We start from the raw sequence: 21677 nt of genomic DNA on the forward strand, positions 1-21677 counted from the left end.
GGCACCAATGCCAGGCTCGGCACCCTTCGGGAACACCCAAGGGTAGCTGGGGGGCGAGAGGGCTGGCTGGGTGGGACGCGAGTGGCCGGCACCCTCACCCTCACCCCCCCACCCCACCCCGCCCGCCGCCGCCGCCACCATCATCATCACCATCACCCCCTCCTCCTCCTCTTCCTTTCCCCCCACCCCCTCCCCCACCCCCGGGGCGGCCAGCTCGCCCAGAAGGCGATCCTAAGGCGAGCGGGTGAGCGAGCGAGCGAGGGGGGGGGGCGAGCGGTAACCCTAAGCCCCGCCGTATCTGATGTGCTACAGACCCTTCCCAGCTAGGCGCTCGCGGTGTCCGGAGAGGGATGGATTGCCTGTGCATAGTCACTACCAAGGTAAGAGAAAGGGTGGGGTGGGGTGGGGGCCCGGGAGAGGTTGGGGGGGATTTCTTGGGAGGGGGCGCTGGTGGGACACCCCGGCCAGAGTTGCGGTCTCCTCGGCGGGGCTGGAGGGGGGGGGTCGCTGGAGGCGGGTAGCTCACCTCCGCAAGGGGAGGAGGGGGGGCCTAGCGAGCCCCCTTCGCTGTATGTTTCTTGGGGGTGGGGGGCTATGTGGGATGGGGTGGGAGGCGGAGGCAGAGGCCGGTGAACCTCTGGAGGTGGCCCGCTCGGCCTGGCCTGGGCTTGCCAAGATGGTCCTTGAGGATCGGCGGGGGAGGGCCTTGAGCTTTTTGGGGGGGGGAGGCGCGGAATGGGGGGGCCGAGAAGGGGAGAGAGATGGAAAGCTCTCCGGTTGCTAGAAGGGGTGGGAGGGAAAGCGTTGCGCTCGCTCGCTCTCTGCGAGCAGTTTCCATGGAGCTGGTGGGTGCGTGGGATAGAGCTCTGGAGGGGTGATGGCGGGGTAGTCGAGGGGGTGAGGATGATGATGAGGATGGGGATGAGGAGAGGATGGGGATGGGAAGGGGCCCTACTCCCGCTGTCGCCCTCTCCCCCCCCCTTCAACACGCAGAGGCACACCTGGAGCGCCCTCCAGAGGTGTGCGGCCGCCGCCGCCGCCACGCGGTCTGGGGATAATGGGCGTTGTAGTGCGAGGCGCCTGGCAAGGCTGGTCTCCCTTCGTGAGGCTGGGCGGGCGCGGCTGCGGGAGAGAAGGAGGGAGGGAGCTGTCCGTGGTGCTGAACCGCCGCCGCCGCTGTCCGTGGTGCTGAACGGGGCCCGCCCGGGGCTGGCTGGCTGGCTGGCGGCCTCAGGGCTCCCGGCGGGCGGGCGGGCGGCTAAGGACGTGTCCGTCGTGGCGGCGGCCCGGACGAGAGAGCGGGACACGCCGGCCCTCCCTCCCCCGCTCCCTTCCAGAGGCCGCATCTGGGTGCAAAGCTGTGTGTGTGTGTGTGTGTGTGTGTGTGTGTGTGTGTTGTGTAGGATGCTCCCAGAAGAACTGGCCCCCATAGCGGACGTGGGTGGTTGGTGGGGGGGGGGGGTAGGATGAGGTCTCCCCCCTCCCAGGTGCCTTCCTCCCAAGGGGATCTTTGCTGGGAAACGGGAGGGGAGGGGGTTTCATGCTGTGCCAGGCCGTGCCTTGGCGGGTGAGGGGGGAGGGAGAGCAGGAGGAACTGGCTGGGTGGGTTTCTCCCCCAAGAGAATCCTCCTGGCGTTGCATTGAGCCGAGTGCCTGGGAAGGGGGGTCAGGATGGTGGCCGTCCTGCTCTTTTAGGCGGCTTTGGGTGGTGTGTGAGTGAGTGAGGGGGGATTGTGGGCCACTGGTGGTTGGAGAACACCCTTCCGAATTCCCTTTCGTCTCAGCCAAGGGCATTTCCATTTCCAGAAAGCAGAAGAGGGTCCTTTTTGCATCTCTTGGACGTCTCCTGGGGCATTTGGGTTCCCGGCTGATGGCCACGGTGGCTCACGTGCTCTGCCAGGGTGCCTCTCTCTGTCCTCTGCGTTCCCCCAGTCTTCCCTGGCTTCCTTCTCTCTCCCTCCCTCTCTCTCTTTCTCTCTCTCAATCTTTCTCTCTGGGATGTCATGGAGATCAGCCGGGCCTTCCCTGAGGCCTGGTTCTCTGAGCACAGGGCTAGACTGGACTGTTTCCCCCCCCCCATCCCCGCCACCTTGGAAGCAGCTGTTCTGAGCATTTGATGGATAGGGCTTCCCACAGGTGTCCAGAGATGGAGGCCACAAATGGGAGTGGAGGAGGACGGCCTGGGGGGCGGTAGGTGGACAGCGGGAGCGAGAAGAGGGCCAGGACATGCTGAGAAATGAGCAGAAGACATTCCAGGGAAGGAAAAGAGAAAGGAATTAAAGGCCCCACTCATTTCCTCTCCAAGAGCTGCACTGGATTTTTTAAAATCCCAGCTCCCTTCTCTTCTTTTGATCTTCCCCTGTTCCTGAACCCTCGTGGCTTCAGAGGGGTGTAAGAGCGGAACACACACACACACACACACTCACGCACACAGCTGCAGGGGTGGAGGTGGTGGGAGCATCGGGCATGAGTTCCCTTTTGAAGCCAGAGGTTTCAGTGCGGGGGTCACTGCCCTCCCTCCGTGGAAGTGCAGAAGGATTAAACAGCCCCTTTGGGATTTTTTGGGGAAAGGAATGATTCAATCCTGATTAATCAGGGCTGGGCAAAATAATTATAACAGAAAGCATGAGAAGGAAGGTGGGTGAATGAGCGCCTGTGAAACCTGAGGGCGCCCAAAGAACAGGGAGTGCTGTGGGCAAGAAGCAGGGAGCATAGCCATCTAGAGGTGGCCAAAGGGCCACTGGGCCTCACCACAGGCTGTGCTAGCTGTGGCTGATGGGAGTTGTAGTCCTACACCATCTGGAAGGCCACACGCTGCCCTTCCTTTCCTTTTTTCCCTTTCCTTTCCTTCTTTCTGGCCGAGGAGGTTCAAACAGCTGCTCCCTCCTGGAGTTCTCAAGTGCTGAAGTGGGGTGTGTGTGCCTGAGAGCACCATTGCGGAGGTGTCGTGAGCGGGTGGGTGGGTGGGGGGAGAAGGGTGCCAGAAAGCACAGAAAGGAGCCGTTTCATTCTCCCCGTCACATACACGCAGTGCGTGCGCTAAATACCACACTCTGACTGTACATGAATGCTGATTTCAGGGCGTGTGTGTGTATATGTGTGTGTGTGAGAGAGAGAGACAGCGAGCGAGCGAGCGCATGCATATGCAGGAGAGTGTCAGTGGGTTCTCTGCTGGTTAGGAACCAGGGGTAGAAACTGCAGCAGCTGCCTGTTTCGAATTTGGGAGGCGGAAGCGGAGTGGGTATTAAAAGGCCTCTGTGGAAGAGGCAGAGTGATCGGATGGGTTCAGGTCTTAAAAAAAAATAATTAATAGAAGTTTTCTTGGAGAATGGTTTGAGAAGGTCACGGAATACTGAAGGCCAGGAGGAACGGGCCTGGGAGTAGCAGCAACAGAGGTGGTGGCGGTGGTGGTGCAAGAAGCCACATCTCGGAGTCCGTCTGGACTAAGGTGGTCAGAAGGACAGCGGGACATGTGGTTTGCCATTTGATTCTGCCAGGCGGTAGAGGGAGAAGGTCGCAGGTTTAAGACCTGGGCTGGACAGAGAAGGTGCATGCAGGGTTGGGACACCAGCAGAAGGTCACGCTCCTTGCAGGTGCTCAAAATGGCAGGCGGGAGGAGAGGAGGCTGCCTGACATGGGCGTCTTCCTTTGGGTGCCATGGCCCACACGTGATCGGACTCTCTGTGGGGTTAGCAAAGAACCTCCTGTTGAAGAATCTGCCTTCTGGCTGGGCTGGGGGGTGGGGGTGGGTGGGAGACGTCCAAGAGGGGAAAGTTTAGGTGGTGTAGCTAGGAAAACAGTCTCCGTTGGGGATGTTGGGTAGGACTTCCAGCACAGCGTTGGAGGAAGGAAGGACAATCGGTCTGGGCCAGTGGCCGTCCGGCCTCGGCGGGGGAGAAGGCCGGATTGCGAAAAGCCTTCCCCCTTCCCATCTCTTGCCAATGACCTATTAATAATGGATGTGGGCAGGAACTGATTGATTGGACCCTTTCTTCCGGATGCCCATCCGATCCATCTTGGCTCTCGCCAGGATTTCTGAAGGCTGGCCTTGGTTTCATTGTTGTTGGTGAAAGGAGAGGAGGAGGGCGGCGGAGGGCGCGGGGAGGGGGGAGCAATTTGAGGGCAGATCCCCCAAGGTTTATTGGATTGATATTTGCTTGCCGGTTGGCTTCCTTAGATCCAGAGGGATGAAATGGCCACAGTTCTTTATCTTCCTGGCAACTCATCTGTCATTTGATGTCTGTAAGGCCTTAGCTAAGCTCGGGGTAAACAATAAAAACACACACCCAACTACCTCATTTTAGAGATGGTTTGGCATTTTCCAAAAGGAGCAGAACCACTTTTGGGGAGCTTCCCATCCATAGTGTTCATCCACCAAATCTCAGAGACATCAAAGCTGGGTGTTATAGGCAAATGGGGGGGGGGAGGAAACACCCACAATTTTGGTTGTGTGTGTTTATAGTGGAAGCATTTAAGGGAACTTTCCCATGAACCTTCTTAAGTTCAGCTTTGGTGTCATTTTAGTTTGGATCAAAACGGGTTCCATTGTCACCTAGACTTCCCACCTCTGCGTTGCACCTGTCTTCTAGAGGTGTAGGAAAAGTTAGTTTGGGTTTTAAACCCCTCGAGTGCCAGAAATTTTGTCCTCACCTGTGGAGAGTACACGACAAAGAGGAGTACATCAAAATAAGATTTTTGGAGTTTACTAGGTTTCTGGGATGTTAAATTAATAATACTTCTGTGCTGCCAAGTCAGATCTTTCCAGGTAAAGATTATTCAGAAGAGATTTGCTATTTCTTTCTTCGGGGAGTGTGTTGGGACAGTGTGCAGCTTGCCCAAGGACACCCAGGCTGGCCCTTTTTGGGATGCACAGAGGGGGGAATCGAACGCCCAACCGCTGGCTCCGCAGCCAGAAACCTTAAACTACTGAGCTACCCAGTCAGCTTGGGGTGTTTGATTTAGGAGTATAGAAAGCTTGCTTTACACCCAGCCAGGCCTTGGGTCCATCTGTTTCTCTACTCTGCCTAATAGACCCTGGGAAGAGCATTTGCAAGGTGTACCAGAAAGTGTCAGCTGCTTCACCTGGAAATGTCTTCTGGGCAAGGACCTTCTTCAGCCAAAGCAGCATCTATTTCCCAGCCCTGTCAGTTGTCAGGGCAACCCCCGTGAGCCTGGGTCTCTGTATCTTTATTGAAAGGTGCAATGGATTTCCTGGACCAGTTGTAACGTTTCAGGATAAGCCCCAAAGAAGAAAAAAACATATTGAGTTTTGCTCTCTGTAGGACCTTGGCTGGAAGGCCACCCATCTGGGTGATGAATGTTGTTTGAGGTTTATTGCAGAATAAACGCTGAAGATGATAGATAGTGAGAGGTTTTCCTTCCTGGAGTGAAGATACACATGTGGAGAATCATTCATTAATTTGCTTTCTATCCTGCCTTTCTCCTTATACGAAAGGACACAAGGTGGCTCACAAAGCATTTAAAGAGAAACGCAGGTTGAAAAACGGCAGTGAATTACGCTATTAAAACACAATTAAGCCTATTTTCATAAAACGATCCGATGGATTAAAACCATTTAAAACAATGACAAGCACATTCAAAAAGATTTTTAGAACTATAACGTTCCCCATTAAAGCCTTCTCTTTTTTTTATTGGCAGGCAAACAAAAAGTTTTTGTCTGCCAGGAGATGGACAAAAGGGAGGTGGCCGGTCTTACCAGCCGAATTTCAGGACAGATAGAAGGGTGGGCATCTTTGTAAGCACGTACTTGAACTGTGGAACTCATTGCCGCAGGATTACTCTCATCACTGCCAACTTAGATGGCTTTAGAAGAGAGTTGGAACAATTGGTGGATAAGGTGGTGACTGGTAGCTACTACTCATGATGGCTACCTACTGTCTCCTCTATTACACGCAGAATACGTCTATATCTTAGTACAGTAGCTGGGTAAGACTTTCGTGTTGTCCTGACAGGCTTCCGTTACATGACTAGTTGTGACAGAATTTTAGACCTATCAGATGACCTGTTGGCTTTGCTTCTGATTTTAATCTTTGGGCAATTTGTAGGTTTTCCCCCCACTGAAATGGTTGTAGGAAAACTATTGTCAAGTTATTTTGAATGCTTGCTGTTGCTGTTTAGTCGTTAAGTCGTATCCAACTCTTCGTGACCCCATGGACCAGAGCAGGCCAGGCCCTCCTGTCTTCCACTGCCTCCTGGAGTTGGGTCAAATTCACGTTGGTCGCTTCGATGACCCTGTCCATCCATCTCGTCCTCTGTCGTCCCCTTCTCCTCTTGCCTCCACACTTTCCCAACATCAGGGTCTATTTTTCCAGGGAGTCTTCTCTTCTCATGAGATGGCCAAAGGACTGGAGCCTCAGCTTCAGGATCTGTCCTTCCAGTGAGCGCTCAGGGTTGATTTCCTTTAGAATGGATAGGTTTGGTCTCTGTGCAGTCCAGGGGACTCTCAAGAGCCTCCTCCAGCACCACAATTCAAAAGCATCCATTCTTCGGCGGTCAGCCTTTTTTTGAACGCTTAGGCCTTTAGAAAACCAAACCAAAGTCTTCACCTTTGTCTGAATAATTCCAACAGCATCGCTAGTGAATGGCAGCATAATGGCTGAGTGTGTCTGCGTTCCCACTCTACCACAATTTTTGAAGGACAACGTCTTGATGAGGGAAGAGTTGTAGGAAAAGATTTTTTTAGACATCAGCTGGGAAAGCCTCTGTGGTTTGGATGAGCTGAAGCAGAAGACAGAAGCGTCTCCTTCCTTCCTTCGGCTGGTTTACAGGGTTGAGACAGACGTTGGGTGGCCACCTGTGGGGGAGATGCCTGCGCTCTGGGTTTCTCGAAATAGCATTGGGTTGGACTAGATGACCCTGGGCGCTCCTTCCAACTCTGTGAGTCTATGAGGCCAGGGTGACTGGGAGGGACCTAAAATGTATTCTCATTCTGTTTTTCAGGGGTCGGCCGTAGGGGTTTGACTTGCGTTGTTTTTGGGTTTTTTTAAGTTCCAGAAGTCTGAAAAAACTCCATCAGTGCCCCTTCAGGAGACATTGCTCTGCCTAGAATTATAATGAAAGGGAGCTTTAAAAAAACCCAAACCCACCCATCTCCTTTCCTGTCCTTTAAACGCCCCCCCCCCGGTCACCACATCGCTTTCCATCAGTCTCCACTTCTTGCAGGCCCACCGTGTTCCTTTAGAAGCTGAAAAGAAGCAGGGAGCCATCCGCTTTGTGGGTGACACTTTTGTATACATGTGTGTGTGTGTGTGTGTACATGCACATGTTACCTGCCTGCGTGGCTCTTACCATTGATAATTGTTTGGGCATGAGTCACCCCATGGCATAGTGAGTAAGTATGTGTGTGAGAGAGACACACACACACTGAATATAGAGACCCATGAGAAACTGACTAAGGGAGAGGCTTTGGAGCAATGGGGAGTTAACTGGCTCTGACCTTTGACCACCCCCACAGAAAAGGTGGGGCAGCAAGAGAACGGAGAGGGGGCTTTTTCCTTTCCCAAAGTGTGGGAAGGGCGGAGGCCCTGTGCGAGAGGTTGAGCCAGGTAAGGGGTGGTGGATGGGTGATGGACGGGGGGGGGGAAAGGTGAGGATGGGAAAAGGATATTTCTCAAGGATGTTTGGAAGGGTGTTCATCTCGGGACAGACAGATAGCCCTGGCCCATACTTTCAGCTCCTGAAAAGGGGCTTGGAAAGGGAGGCCCGGCCGTGGGCATTTGGGAAAGCTTGGGCGTTTGCACAGAATTTGGGAAAGCTTGCCTTTTGCACAGAATCCACGCAAACACACATACACACCAGAGTGTGTGCATGCGTGTGTGCACATGCACAGATGGGCAACTTGATAGAGACGGGGGGGGGGGCAGCTGCCTCAGCCTGAGTGCCTCTTGGGTAACAGTAAGTGAAACTTATTGAACTGATCCATCAGAGGCGCCATTCAAGCACATGTGTGAATAAGCCCATAAGCAATTACTGGGCATGTGTTCCTGGGTTCCCTTTCTCTCCCTTTCTCTCTCTCCCTCTCCCTCTCTCTCTCTCTCTCTCAATTTTCTGTTATTGTTATATTTTAATATTCTTTGCTGCCTTGAAAGTATTTTGCAAAAAGTGGGGACTATGCAAACATTTTCTGTATTTGCTGTCCTTCCTTCCTTCTCCCTGTCTATCTTGATTCCTTCCTTCCTTTTTTATCCATCATCAGCTCCTTCCTTCCTTCCTTCATTGTTTCTCCCTGTCTATCTATCTATCTATCTATCTATCTATCTATCTATCTATCTATCTATCTATCTATCTATCTATCTATCTATCTATCTATCTATCTATCTATCTATCTATCTATCTATCTATCTATCTATCTATCTATCTATCTATCTATCTATCTATCTATCTATCTATCTATCTATCTATCTATCTATCTATCTATCTATCTATCTATCTTCCTTCCTTCCTTCCTTCCTTCCTTCCTTCCTTCCTTCCTTCCTTCCTTCCTTCCTTCCTTCCTTCCTTCCTTCCTTCCTTCCTTCCTTCCTTCCTTCCTTCCTTCCTTCCCCCTGTCTATCTTGATTCCTTCCTTCCTTCCTTCCTTTTATCCATCCATTGCTTGTTTGGGGGGGAACTCTAAATTGAATCTTGTCCACCACCGCCACAAACAGGTGCCCCCACCCATCATTTTGTCCTCAGAGCAACTATGTGAGGTAGGTATATAAACACCATTAAGACAGGCATTAAAGGCAAGGGGCGGGGTTCAAAGGAAGGGTGAGCGCAAAGCCTAAGCAACTGCAGAGAACCTCTTTTGGCCCTCCGCACTTTCTGTCCCATTCTTGGTATGTCTCAAGGCGGCCAAAAGGATAGCCAGGAGCTCAAAGCCCCCGTTGGCATCATGTCTGAACACACTGTGAGTCCCTGGAGGATTTCTTTGAATGCTGGAGGGTTCCCTGCTTTAGGTCTCTGGCTGTAGAAGTTGGGAGTTCAATTCCCCCATTGGGCCTCCTTGAGAGGGGCTGGAGTGGGTGATCCAGAGGGTCCCTTCCAGCTTTTTGGTTCTAAGATGGTGATGGTGATGATGATGATTAAGCAGGATGTTTGCAGAAGGCCCTGAAGATTTGCCATCCTGTAGGGAGGGTCTTTCGTTCAATGGTTGACCCCTCACTTTGTGTTCACAAGATGGTAGAAATCCATCTGATGCTGGCTTAGATCCTTTATCTGTTTAGACCTGTATCGTTGCCTGTGACAGGCATCAAGATTTGAGGGTTGGGCTGTTTCCTCACCTGGTATTCCCTAGTGGTCTCCCATCCATGGATCTTCCAGGCTCAACCCTGCTTAGCTTCTGATGTCGAATGAGACCCCGGTTATAGAGGAAGTCCCTGGTTGCAGGGCCATAACGAGGATGGAGCAATGGAGGGCGGTGAAATCTAGAAGTGAATCAGCATTAGGAAAATGAATGCCCACACCTTTTACCTTGTTCATTTTCTGTTTCTTTAAAATATAATCTTCCTTCCTTCCTTCCTTCCTTCCTTCCTTCCTTCCTTCCTTCCTTCCTTCCTTCCTTCCTTCCTTCCTTCCTTCCTTCCTTCCTTCCTTCCTTCCTTCCTTCCTTCCTTCCTTCCTTCCTTCCTTCCTTCCTTCCTTCCTTCCTTCCTTGTGTGTTCATGGGGATACCACATTATTTTGCTCCTTTTCCATGGGGGGCAATTAACACCCATGCTTTACAGCAACGCAGATGATGAGATTTGCCCCAGAGACTGGAGTGGCTCATAATGGCCCTGCCAGTCTGCTCCAGTTCCCAACACCTGTCCCCGTTCAAAAGAGCAGGTAGGGAATAAAGAGGGGGGCGCACCTGAGTGCTTGCTCATTGGAATAGATAATACGGAGTCCGCTTCCTCTGTCTGGGGGAAAACCCAGGGAGTCTCCCATCGTCCACTGCTTCTCTAGTCTCAGGAAGATCGCTTTGGATTAACACCCCAGGGTCCATATTTCATGGCCTCTGCATGGATGCTGAAAAGCACGCCATGCGGCTGCGTTGCGGAACACTGTAAGAGTTTCATGCAGCCTTTCTGAGTTGGTGTGGCAACAATCTTGGGGGAAGTTACTTTTTTTTGGTATCGGCAGGTCTTGAGTGTAGTCGGTTGCAACACAAAGCCCAAAAGGGCAGAGCTTTTCTGGATCATAGCTTTACAGTCCCTGGACGCTTTGGCCAGAGAGAACTTGCTAGACTTTCGGAGACCACAAGACTTCTGGATATGAAAGGGGAAGAGAGTTTGCTGAACGCAGGGAGCTTGGGCTGCGTTTAATTCCCCAGGGTTTGCAGCATCAGCCCCCAACTGCTTGTGCTCCATCTTTCTCTCCCCCCCCATCTCTCTCTCTCTCTCTCTCTCTCTCTCTCTGTGTACACATATGTATGGGCACTGGTTAGACCTCATCAAGAGTACTGTGTCCAGTTCTGGACACCACACTTCAAGAAGGATGCTAACAAATTGGAACAAGTCCAGAGGAGAGCAACATTCTCCTGCTACTCCTGTTTAAAACTCCCCCTCCCTGCTTTTCTTTCCCTCCTCCTCTTCTACGGTCACCTGATCCCATCAGCCCCCCCCACCGCCAAAACCCTACATGGATGCCTCCCACATTTTCCCAACCAACTCAGCTGCCTCTTGGATGCCATGGCAACCAGAGATAACTCGATTGCACTTGTGTAGGGGGGTATTATTTCAGGCAACTTACAGCAACGCCCCCACCCCGGGCTCTGGGTGCCCACTGCTCTTCCTCCAGAATTCATGGAGGATGCTGTTCTGGCATCTCTTTCCAAAGCCAGGATAACCTGGGAATAGAGGAACTAGAAGTAGACCGAAGGGTTTAGTTTGTTGTTTGGTCATTAAGTTGTGTCCGACCCTTCGTGACCCCATGGGCCAGAGAGCACGCCAGGCCCTCCTGTCTTCCACTGCCTCCCAGAGTTGGGTCAAAGTCATGCTGGTTGCTTCGGTGACCCTGTCCACCCATCTCGTCCTCTGTCGTCCCCTTCTCCTCTTGCCTTCACTCTTTCCTAACATCAGGGGCTTTCCCACGGAGTCTTCTCTTCTCATGTAATGGCCAAAGTCTTGGAGCCTCAGCTTCAGGATCTGTCCTTCCAGTGAACATTCAGGGTTGATCTCCTTGCAGTCCAGGGGACTCTCAAGAGTCTCCTCCAGCACCACAATTCAAAAGCATCAATTCTTCAGTGGTCGGCCTTCTTTATGGTCCAGCTCTCACTTCCGTACATCACTACAGGAAAAACCATGGCTTTGATGATGTGGACCTTTCTCAGCAAGGTGATGTCTCTGCTTTTTAAGATGCTTTCTTGGTTTGCCATCGTTTTCCTCCCAAGAAGCAGGTGTCTTTTAATTTCATGGCTGCTGTCACCATCTGCAGTGATTATGGAGCCCAAGAAAGTAAAATCTGTCACTGCCTCCCTATCTTCCCCTTCTATTTGCAAGGAGGTGATGGGACCAGTGGCCATGATCTTCATTTTTAGGGTTTACTAAACACATGCAAAGTGCAGTTAGGAAGGGTTTCTCGATGGCAAGTGTGCTTCCCCCCCCCTCCTTATGTCAGCTGGAGCATCATCCTCTCTGCAGCACCAAAGGCAGGTACCGCCTGACACCGCCCAGAAAAAGGCACAGGAATAGCGATGGGGACCAACTGGGAGAATCCATAGAATGTACCTTATAGGTTGTTTCCACGGCAGAGGTTTGCTCAAAAGGCCAGAAGCCCAACCGCCCAGGGGCTTGCTGGCTGTAACTCAGTAGGTTAGGCAGCTCTTCTGGATGCCAGAGGTCGCAGGTTCAATTCCCAGGAGCTGCCCTAGGACAGGAGTTCTGCGCTGGTGGTGAAAAGGCTTCTGGGAGTTGCAGTCCAAGAACACCGGGGTTCCCCAAGGGTGGGGACCACCAGTGCCCTGGAAGGTGGACACTCAGGTTGTAGCACTGCTACGGAGAAACACCCCTGCTCTAAACACCACTGGGTTCAAATCCAGGCAGAAAGACTCTTTCTCTTGATAATAAGGACAAAGGGTTGGGGAAAGCATTTTGGGTTGCCTTGAAAGAAACAGATTTATTCTAGTGTGATCTTTCCTGGATTGTGATCCGCTTCTTCCTCTTGTCTCATTATTTTATTTATTTTTTATTTATTAATTAAACTTATATACCACCCCGCTAGAACATGTCTACTCATTAGAAAGTCAGGACATCAATATGGAGAAGACCCTTCCCCCTGATTTTCTTTTCTTTTCTCTCTCTTTTTTTTGTTACCTTTGCCATCATCAGGCTCAACAAGCTTAAAAGTCTTAAAGAGAAGAGAGAGAGAGAGAAAAAAAGCTTCTGGTTCTAACTGTCTAATGCTTTCCCCCTGATGTTTAGAAGTCTTTGGGTTTAGAAGTCTGGGCTTTTTCGTCCTCATTTTCCAAGCTTCTAGTCCACCTGTAGGTGTGTGCATGCGTGTGTGTTTATCTGTGAACCAACCACCTGCGTTATATGTCCCCAAACCCTTGATTTTGCACATGGGGATAGAAGAGGCGGTCGGTTAGACCAGCGGGCGTGCTTCGGACCGTAGTGTCCAGCTGCAGAAAGCTGGAATATTTTGCCACGCACAAAAAGCATCGCTGGCTGTATTTTAAATCCAGAGGCTGGCTTGTCGGGAGGGGGGAGGGGTGGTGGTTGTCTTCGCCTCGGCCCTGCAGTGGACAACAGGGTGACCTCCTGCCTCTTTGATGGAGGCCCTGTTCTGTGCCATATGTTTCCCCCTGCTGTCTCCACCCTCCCTTCTCCTTCTGCCTGGGGCTCACTCATCTCCTTCCCTCCCCCCCAAATGTCTCAGTAGCAGAATTGCTAACTCAGGGATCTGAGGAAGACAGGTTGTCATGTATGGCCGGAAGGGGTGCAGTCCTCAGCTGGAGTTGTCTTTTTCTGCCTAACGGACAAAGGAAGAAAGGCCTTCTGATGCTTTGGCCTGCCTCTTTCCCTCTATCCATGGGGGTGAAGGGTGGGGGTGGTTATCATCTTGACCCTGCCCCGTTAAGGGGCAACACAGAGGCCCTCCAGAGACCCCGTTTGTCCCGTCTACACAAGTAGGCGTGCAGGTTTGTGTTTTATGGGCGACCACTTCCTGAAGTCGCCGAACAGCATAAACCCCCACACTAGTTCTGTACAGGTTCATCTCGGCCAGGGTTTTTCAGCCTTGGGGGAAACTTGGCTGTTCGTGGACTGCAACTCCCAGAGATCCCGGCCAGCCCAGTTCAGGATAAAGGCTTCTGGGAAATGTAGTCCCAGAACAGCTGGGTCACCCAAGGGTCTATATCTCTATTTATCTCTGGGGTGGGTAACAGTCTACAGAGCTTGTGTCCTGAGCACACCCCTGCACTGCAGTGAGTCCTGGACCCTTCGTGCACGGCAGGAGAGGAAGCTGAACACGTTCCATATGTGCTGTCTCTGACAGATTATCGGTATCACCTGGCAGGACAAAGTTCCAAATAGAGTAGTCCTAGAATGAGCTGGAATTGTTAGCATGTATACGTTACTGAAACAGCGATGTCTACGTTGGCTTGGGCACGTCGTGAGAATGGCTGATGGTTGGATTCCAAAGGATCTCCTGTATGGAGAATTAGTGCAGGGAAATCACCCCAGAGGGAGACCACAGGTGCGTTACAAGGACATCTGCAAGCGGGATCTGAAGGATTTAGGAATGGACCTCAACAGATGGGAAACCCTGACATCTGAGCATTCAGCCTGGAGGCAGGTGATGCAGTATGACCTCTCCCAATTTGAAGAGACCCTTGTCCAGCAGGCCGAGGCCAAGAGGCTGTCCTGAAACCAGCCAAATAAGGGAGCTGGACAGGGGGCAGATTTTATTTGCCTTCAATGTGGAAGGGATGGTCTCTTTCGAACTGGCCTCCTCAGCCCCACCAGAAGCTGTTCCAAGTTCTCCGTACAGAGCATGTTCCCATCGTCTCTTGAGACTGAAGGATGTCTAAGGGTAACAGCTTTCTTGGATTGCTGCAAACTTGCAAACAAGGGGGATTTTAAAGCTCTCCAGAGTTGTTCTTGAAGCATAAGAGGGTGTAAAAGTTGGAGATAAATATCATCGTATGTTGTCGAGTCAATTCTGACTTAGGGTGACCCTTTTCAGGGTTTTCCAGCTGGAGAGAACTCAGTCGTGGTTGACCGTCCCCTTCTTGCTGGGTTGCCCTGGCATGACGGTGCAGCTTTTGCCCAACTTGCTGGCTCTTTTTCTCAGGAGGACCAGGCGGGGAATCGAACTCCCAACCTTTGGCTCTGCAGTCGGAGAAACCGAACTCGCGGAGCTATCCAACTAGGGAATCACAAAACGGGATTCTGCGGGGAGGAGGGTCTCTGTCCCTGTGGAATGGACTTCCCTGGGAGTTTCGCCCAGCCCCCTCCCTTCTAACTTTCAGGAAACTGGAGAAAGCGGAGCTGCATAGAGAGGCTTTTAGCAACATCCTCCCCTGAGGTTAATTCATGACCCATCATTACGTGTTATATTACATGCCGCCATATGGTTTATTGATTTTTGATTTGGTTGTGTTCTGACTTGGTTGCAAGGTTGGGGTTAATATTCTTATATTTTTACGTTTTTAATGTAAACTGCCCAGAGTTGTGATTTTTCACTAAATCGGGCAGTGCAGAAATCTCAGTAAGTAAGTAAGTAAGTAAGTAAGTAAGTAAGTAAGTAAGTAAGTAAGTAAGTAAGTAAGTAAGTAAGTAAGTAAGTAAGTAAGTAAGTAAGTAAGTAAGTAAGTAAGTACAGCAAGCAAGCAAGCAAGCAAGCAAGCAAGGAAATAAATGCCCTTAAAATCAGAACGGACATAATGGCATGTTCATCTCAAAGGTGGAGAACACAGCCCCCCCCATGGCGAGATAGGGGTCGCGGGTTCAGGGTGAAATGATGGTGTCAAGATACCAGTGGTTTCCTTTCTCTGTGGCTCTGTGTTTTTGGACGCTAATATATATATAACAAAATATAAATATAAATAGATAGGGCTCTTGGGAGTCCTGGTTCGAAAGAAGTCTGGGGTCCCATGTCCAGGCGCAAATGCTGTAGATAAAAACCGGTCTGGGACCTCTGGAGATCGACTCCTACGACGGGACCCCCTGGGAGCGCTCAGTTCCTTGCTGACGTCTTGTGATTCTAATCCTGTTTTTCGTGGGGAGTGAGGTATTCGAGGAGAGGTTTCCTGTTGCCACCCTCACCCAGTGCGTTTCACCAAGGGGTTCAAATATCGGGAGCCCGGCACTGATCTACCACGCCTTGCCAGCTCTCTCCTCTATAGCTATATCTCTAATGATTTCCCTAGCGGTGCCTTGACTTATTCAGATCTCCCCCTGACTTTCCTCTGGAGACTTTAGAGGCTAATGTAAGAGTTTCTCCTTCTGCAAAGCCTGTAAACAAGGTGTGGGGAGAGTAACCCACCCCTGTTTTTATTCACCCAACGATTGTACTGCTCAAGGGGCTGGCAATAAGACCAGAAACCATCGAGGGCCATATCCAGTATGGCTCGGTCTTGTCCTTCTTTAAAGAGGTCTTTCAATGGGCAGCTATTTTGTGGCAGTGAGTTCCACACTCCAAGTAGATGATGTGGGGACTCATCCTTCCTTTTATATCTCCGGACTCCTCCGCCATTCTGAAGATTCAACCCATGAACCCACTAGGTTCTAAGATGATGACAGAAAACTCTTCTCCTCCCACCCAACGTGCACTATTTTGTACGTATCTCAGATTTTTTTTTCCTTACATGCGTTTTATTGGGTCTCAGAAACTCAACATAACTTTCAAGAATCCCCAAGCCAACTTTAAGGGGCATGATTTAAAGAGCCTTGTAGTGCAGGGGTTAAACTGCAGTACTGCCTCTCTTGGGTTCACTCAGCCTTCCATCCATCCGAGCTCAGTAAAATGAATACCCAGAAATCTAAGTGGGGATTAGCAAGTGTAGGGGGAAAGGGATCAAGGCGCTGCAGGATCGCTTTGATCCCTGCTTTCCCCTCCACTTGTTTTTGTTCTCTCCTCAGTTTACTTCCGTGTATAAGACGACCCTCAATTTTTAGTCTAAAGATTTTAGACAAAAGTATAGTCTTATACATGGAAAAATATGGTATTCTTATTTCTTTGTTTGGCTTTGCTTGTTTGTTTGGTTTGGTTCCGTGGCACTCCATTCCCCTGCGTAAATCTCTCGATGGTCCTGCGATGTGGCTCAAGTGGAGAGGGAGTTCCCCCAGTAAAGTTCTTCTCGCTCACGGAGGAGTGGCTTCTGGCTCTTCCCCTTCAAATTGTCTCACCGCTCACCCAGATAGCCTGCCAGGCCTGCTTGGAAACTCTCATGATGCCAACCCACCAGGAATGATGCCAAGGGCTGCCCACCTACCAAGGGCTGCCCACCTCCCCATTCCGTGTTCTCTAGCTTTCTGCCTGGGGAACCTCATAGAGGGCACCCCAGTATGCCAAAAGCATCCAAGCTGGGGCCACAGTCAGCCTCCAGAGATGGGGGTCCTCCTGGTCCCTGGGTAATCTCGGCAAGCGAGAGGTCGCAATCCTTATCTGTTCTTGCAGGTACCATTCTGTAAACGCAAAGCCCAGAACAGAGAAGGGGGGGGAAGGAGAACATGCAGGCATGCACAGCCACCCAATCACAATGCAACACCCACATAAAGCCGTGTGTAGGACACACAGTGTAGGAATCCATTTAAAAACAACCCCACTTAGGCAGTCATTCATTAAGGAAAACCCTTCCTAAAGAGAAAGGTCTTTTATCTCCTTGCGGAAGGAACACCAAGACAGGGCCAGTTGGGCCTCCAGTGGGAGGGAATTCCAAAGTCTAAAGGAGCAGCCGCGGAAAAGGCCCTCTCCTGTGTCTCCCCACCAAGTGCATGGTGCAGATGAGAGATCTTACCATCTTAATTCCGGGCCAGGCTCACAGAAGGAGGTGGGGGCTTTGAGATAGCTGGGACCCAAGCCGTTTGGGGTTTTATAGGTTGGGGGGGGGGTCCAGTCCAAAAAACAACAACACGTTTCCAGCTTCTTTTCAATGAAGCGAGGCAGGTGGGCCTTGGAAGTGACCTTTCCTTCACACTTTCCCCCCGCGGAGTCTTCTCCTCTCTGCTTTACTGTCAAACAACCCGGTGAGGTAGGTTAGCTGAAGGAACGCAAGTGACCCAAGGAGAACTGGGAGTGACCTGCATGGCTGGCCAAGGGCTTGGATTCAGATTCTCCATGTCCCAGTCCAGCACTCCCACCGCTCGTAAAGGCAAAAACCTGTCTGTGCCTGATTAACGTCGCGCTTTTAGATAACCATTTATCTGCTGCTGTGTGGGTCTTGTTGGTTCTGTTCATGATTTCTGTACTGGTTGTTGCTTCATTTCTCCCTACGAATTTGAAGTATGTGATCATCGGATGTATTTCTTTATTAAAAACGTTGATCCTTTGCTTCTCAGTCCATAAGGCCCCCAAAGCAATATATAGTAGGGCCCCCACTATCCGCAGGATCGGTATCTTCTGATTCACTTATCCACTGTCAGAAAAGATTAAATAAGAAACCTCAGAAATACCTATTGATACGTGTTTCCAGGGTGTATTTAACAAAACTGGGCACTAGGGGGAGCCAGAGACCATGCCATGAATAGCATTCAATAAGTCCGTTTTTTTTTTCTGCATCTGCCGGGTTGAGGGGCTTGGATCTGATCTCCTGAGTATTCTGCCGTTTGACTATATGACCTATTTCCCATATAGGCAGCAAAACCCCCAGTCCTGTTGCTGCTGTTTATGATGATGAGGATGATATCAACCACGACTCTACCGTAATGGCTGGAATCCAGTTGGTGTCTGTCTAACCTTTCTGTGGCCGGCCGTGACCACGAGACCAGAGTCCCCGCTCTGTTGTGCCTGAGACACACTCGACACTTTTGGCAAAATGGAAGCACAACAGCTTATGCAAACCTCAAGAGGATTCTGGCCACTTTGTGCTGCTCTTCTGCTTGTTAGGAATAACGATCATCATGGTGGCCGTTGTCCTATTAATATTATTAGCATGCCTCCTGTTTTCCTACAGTAAGAGTGCATACACTGGAGCCCAGCAGGCTGCAAGGGAAGTCCAGCCTGCTGGAACCCAGTTTGGCATTAAAATTAAACCCAGTTTAAAACCATGGAACTATATACGAACATTGTTGTTCGTGACCCCATGGACCAGAGCAGGCCAGGCCCTCCTGTCTTCCACAGCCTCCTGGAGTTGGGTCAAATTCATGTTGGTTGCTCCGATGACCCTGTCCAACCATGTCGTCCCCTTCTCCTCTCGCCTTCGCTCTTTCCCAACATTAGCGTCTTTTCCAGGGAATCTTCTCTTTCATGAGATGGCCAAAGTACTGGAGCCTCAGCTTCAGGATCCGTCCTTCCAGTGAGCAGTCAGGGTTGATTTCCTTCAGAACAGATAGGTTTGTTCTCCTTGCAGTCCAGGGGACTCTCAAGAGCCTCCTCCAGCACCACAATTCAGAAGCATCAATTCTTCGGCGGTCAGCTTTCTTTATGGTCCAGCTCTCACTTCTATATATCGCTACTGGAGAAACCATAGTTTTGACTATGCAGACTATTGTCGGCAAGGTGAGGTCTCTGCTTTTTAAGACGCTGTCTAGGTTTGCCATCGCTTTCCTCCCAAGAAGCAGGCGTCTTTTAATTTAGTGGCTGCTGTCATCATCTGCAGTGATCATGGAGGCCAAGAAAGTAAACTCTGCCACTGCCTCCATATCTTCCCCTTCTATTTGCCAGGACGTGATGGGACCAGTCGCCATGATCTTCGTTTTTTTGATGTTGAACTTCAGACCATTTTTGGCGCTCTCCACTTTCACCCTCATTAAGAGGTTCTTTAATTCCTCCTCACTTTCTGCTAACTTTCTCCTCACTTTCTATAAAACAGAGCCAGAACAAAAAATAAATCAAAAGGTTAAGATAATTAAGAGTGTTTCTGAACGAGAGACTATGATGGTGTTCCCTTGGCCATGGGCTAGTTCTGCTTTGAGAGCTGTGCCTCAAGAATGGCGAGATGGTTGGGTCCCTGGGAGGTCCGCTTCCTGGGCCGGCCGGCCCTTAGGACCCAACCCCGTGGCCAATCCTTCTGCCCTGTGTTGCCCTCCGGGCCAGCCCTGCAATGTCGCCCCAAACGGACGCCCCGGCCTCACTCTTCAGCTCTTTCCCTTTCCGCCCTACCCCACCACCTGACTGCCTCCATGCCTTCCTTGGGGCACCCGTCCTGCACCCCATAAAAGGCAGCAGGAACCAAGGCTCCTTTTGGGCCAGCTAATCGCAGAAAGGTCTGAAATATATTCCCCTTCCAGCCTGTTGCAGAATTGAAACATTATAGTAGAAAGAACAAGAAACATTTTCTTTACTTACACATTGACAGACGAAACAGCAAACCAGCGAACATGACTGGTATCAACAGCAAGCCTCAACAGACTCTAAAGAGGGGGAAAAGCACTGAGCAGGGAGGCGGGGCTCTCTTTGAGCTCTGGGGCGGGAGGGAACGATTGGTTCACGCTGGAGAGATGGACAGCCCAGAGAAATCCCTCCCCAGCCACACCTTCTCGACCCAGCATGCGAGGTTGCAAAAACTCCAATACAGCCTTGCTCCACGTTGCATGTTAATAATTCTAAAGGTGCATATCTCCCCATGACTCTGCCCTTCTCCCTGGTTTTTCAGATCATCAATGTTGCCCCAGAAAAAAACACCTGCAGAAATGCTTTGGCACGGAGTGTGAGAACCCTCACGCCTACTGGGCATGGGTGGAAACGGGCAAGCTTTGCCGTTCACCACACCCAATGCCCCTGCTCTCTCCCCCCCGTTCAGCACCCCTCACCCCAAGTCCCAGCTTTGCCTGGACCCCCAACAAAGGCATAGCAGTCCCCTGAGCCTTGGGCCTTCACGCTGAGTCCTGGCCAAGCCATTTGGGGGAAGCAATCCTGCTCTCCGAACCCCCTGGCCAAAAAAAAAAAAAAAAAAAAAAAAAAAAAAAAAAAAAAACCACGCAAAAGGCGGCCACCCGCTCCAGCCGCGTCCAGGTCTTCCTTGTGCCGCCTCCTCTTCCGACTTGGCCTTCCAGGACCGCTCTCCTCTGAGCGGAACGATTTGAATGGATTGATTGTTTAATTGGTTTCTAGTGGATGGTTTGAAGGGTCTGATTGCTTAATTTGTTTTTCGTGAGGTGGTTTAGCCTCTGTGCGAGCGGTTTTTAGCAGGAAGGAAGGATATGGATATAATGGGTAAATATAGAAAGGAAATAATAAAGAGACCTTGAAAAGTGTGTGTGTGTGGGGGGGGAACACCCTGAGGGGCTGGTGGCACCTTCTGGGCTCCTCTGCCTCGCCGGGCGGCTTTCGTCCCCCACACCAGCTCCGTGCAAGGAACAGCTCTACCTGTTGGGTGACTGCCTACCAAAGAACTCACAGGACACCACAGAGGACCGGCAGTATCCCAAAGGCTGTTGCCAGCTGGGCACACAGCTTCCTTCGTGGACGGCACACAAGGGGTGTGTATGTGAGAGTTGGACTCCCCCACTGTGACATGGGTGGGGGGAGAAGAGAGAGACAGAGAGAGAGAGAGAGAATAAGAGGAAAGGGGGTCTCAGCAGCTGGACTGGGAGGCTCAGCCACTTCTGACACTGGCTCCCAGTACAGTCCAGGTCCTTGCACCCCTCTGAGCCTGAGGTACCACAGTCAGCCATGCCTGCCTGTGCAGAGATAGTTGGGTCAGTGGAACTCAATGCCACTGGGCCCAGGCAGGGTGGTCAGCTTTCCGTGTGATACATCCCGCTACCCACTGTATCAAAGACCTTGCTGGGGTGGAGTTGTCGTTGAAGTGTAGCATTCAACCAGGTTGGGAGGGAAAAGCTCCCTGTTTTCCAAGAAGGACTTGTGTATCTATTTACAAGTGTTTCGTGAATCTGTCGGTCCTATATAGGGTAAGTTTTAAAGACATTAAAACATTTTGTGCTATTGCTGGGTGTCACCCATTAGTCAATGAGAATTGTAATAATACCGTTGAGTGTGGTAACTGTGTGTTAGCCAATGGCTGTTCTTTCTGAAGCGCAAATGGAAAGAAGGATCCGGTGACTTCATGTCACGGAAAGCCCATGTCCCACTCAAACTCTTGCCGTGTGTCTCACTGGTAACACGTGGTACCCTCTCCTGGCCATGCGGGCGTGTCGTTTTAGGTGGCCCAACACTTATTTCATTGTCCGTGCTCGCCCTCCGAGCTTGTCTCGTACGAACCCGCTTGATACAAAAATTATCCCCAGAGAATTGTCATCTGTCTTGATGGGGCGGCTTCACGGGCTGTTGTATGGCATAAAGCCAACTTTGGTGTAGAGAGCGGAGACCTAAAAACCATCAAGTCTTTCCTCACTCAAATGGTGGGCCTTGGTTTTAAAGCTTCGTCCGCACAACGACCCATGATAGGGTCGTGATGCCCATTAAGTGTCTGAGAGGGAATGGGTGAGGAGAGCGTGGTGGTACCCCCCTTTGTTCAGCCAGGATTTCAGCCTCAAAACCTATTCCAGGATGAGACCCAGGATGCAGCTGGGCTGACATATAGCATCTTTTGCCTCTCAAGATTGTGATGGAACACGTCGTGGGCAGTGAAT

General features: G+C 51.0%; 1 protein-coding gene across 4 annotated transcripts in view; it reads left to right on the top strand.

The window, feature by feature from the left end:
- DLG4 (discs large MAGUK scaffold protein 4) overlaps positions 1-21677 on the top strand; it is a 133063-nt gene that overhangs the window by 21827 nt on the left and 89559 nt on the right. Inside the window, exon 1 of one of the 4 annotated variants that reach the window (XM_072977208.2) lies at positions 221-380. The exons of 2 other annotated variants lie outside the window; for them this stretch is intronic. In XM_072977208.2, the coding sequence (XP_072833309.1) occupies positions 351-380 (30 nt within the window). In that variant the 5' untranslated portion in view covers positions 221-350. Of the gene's footprint in view, positions 1-220; positions 381-21677 lie in introns of those variants that run through there. One more of the 4 variants, XM_072977212.2, reaches the window with a different exon arrangement.

The sequence above is a fragment of the Pogona vitticeps genome, chromosome 6 (genome assembly GCF_051106095.1).
Source record: "Pogona vitticeps strain Pit_001003342236 chromosome 6, PviZW2.1, whole genome shotgun sequence".
NCBI classification, from domain to species: Eukaryota; Metazoa; Chordata; class Lepidosauria; order Squamata; family Agamidae; genus Pogona; species Pogona vitticeps.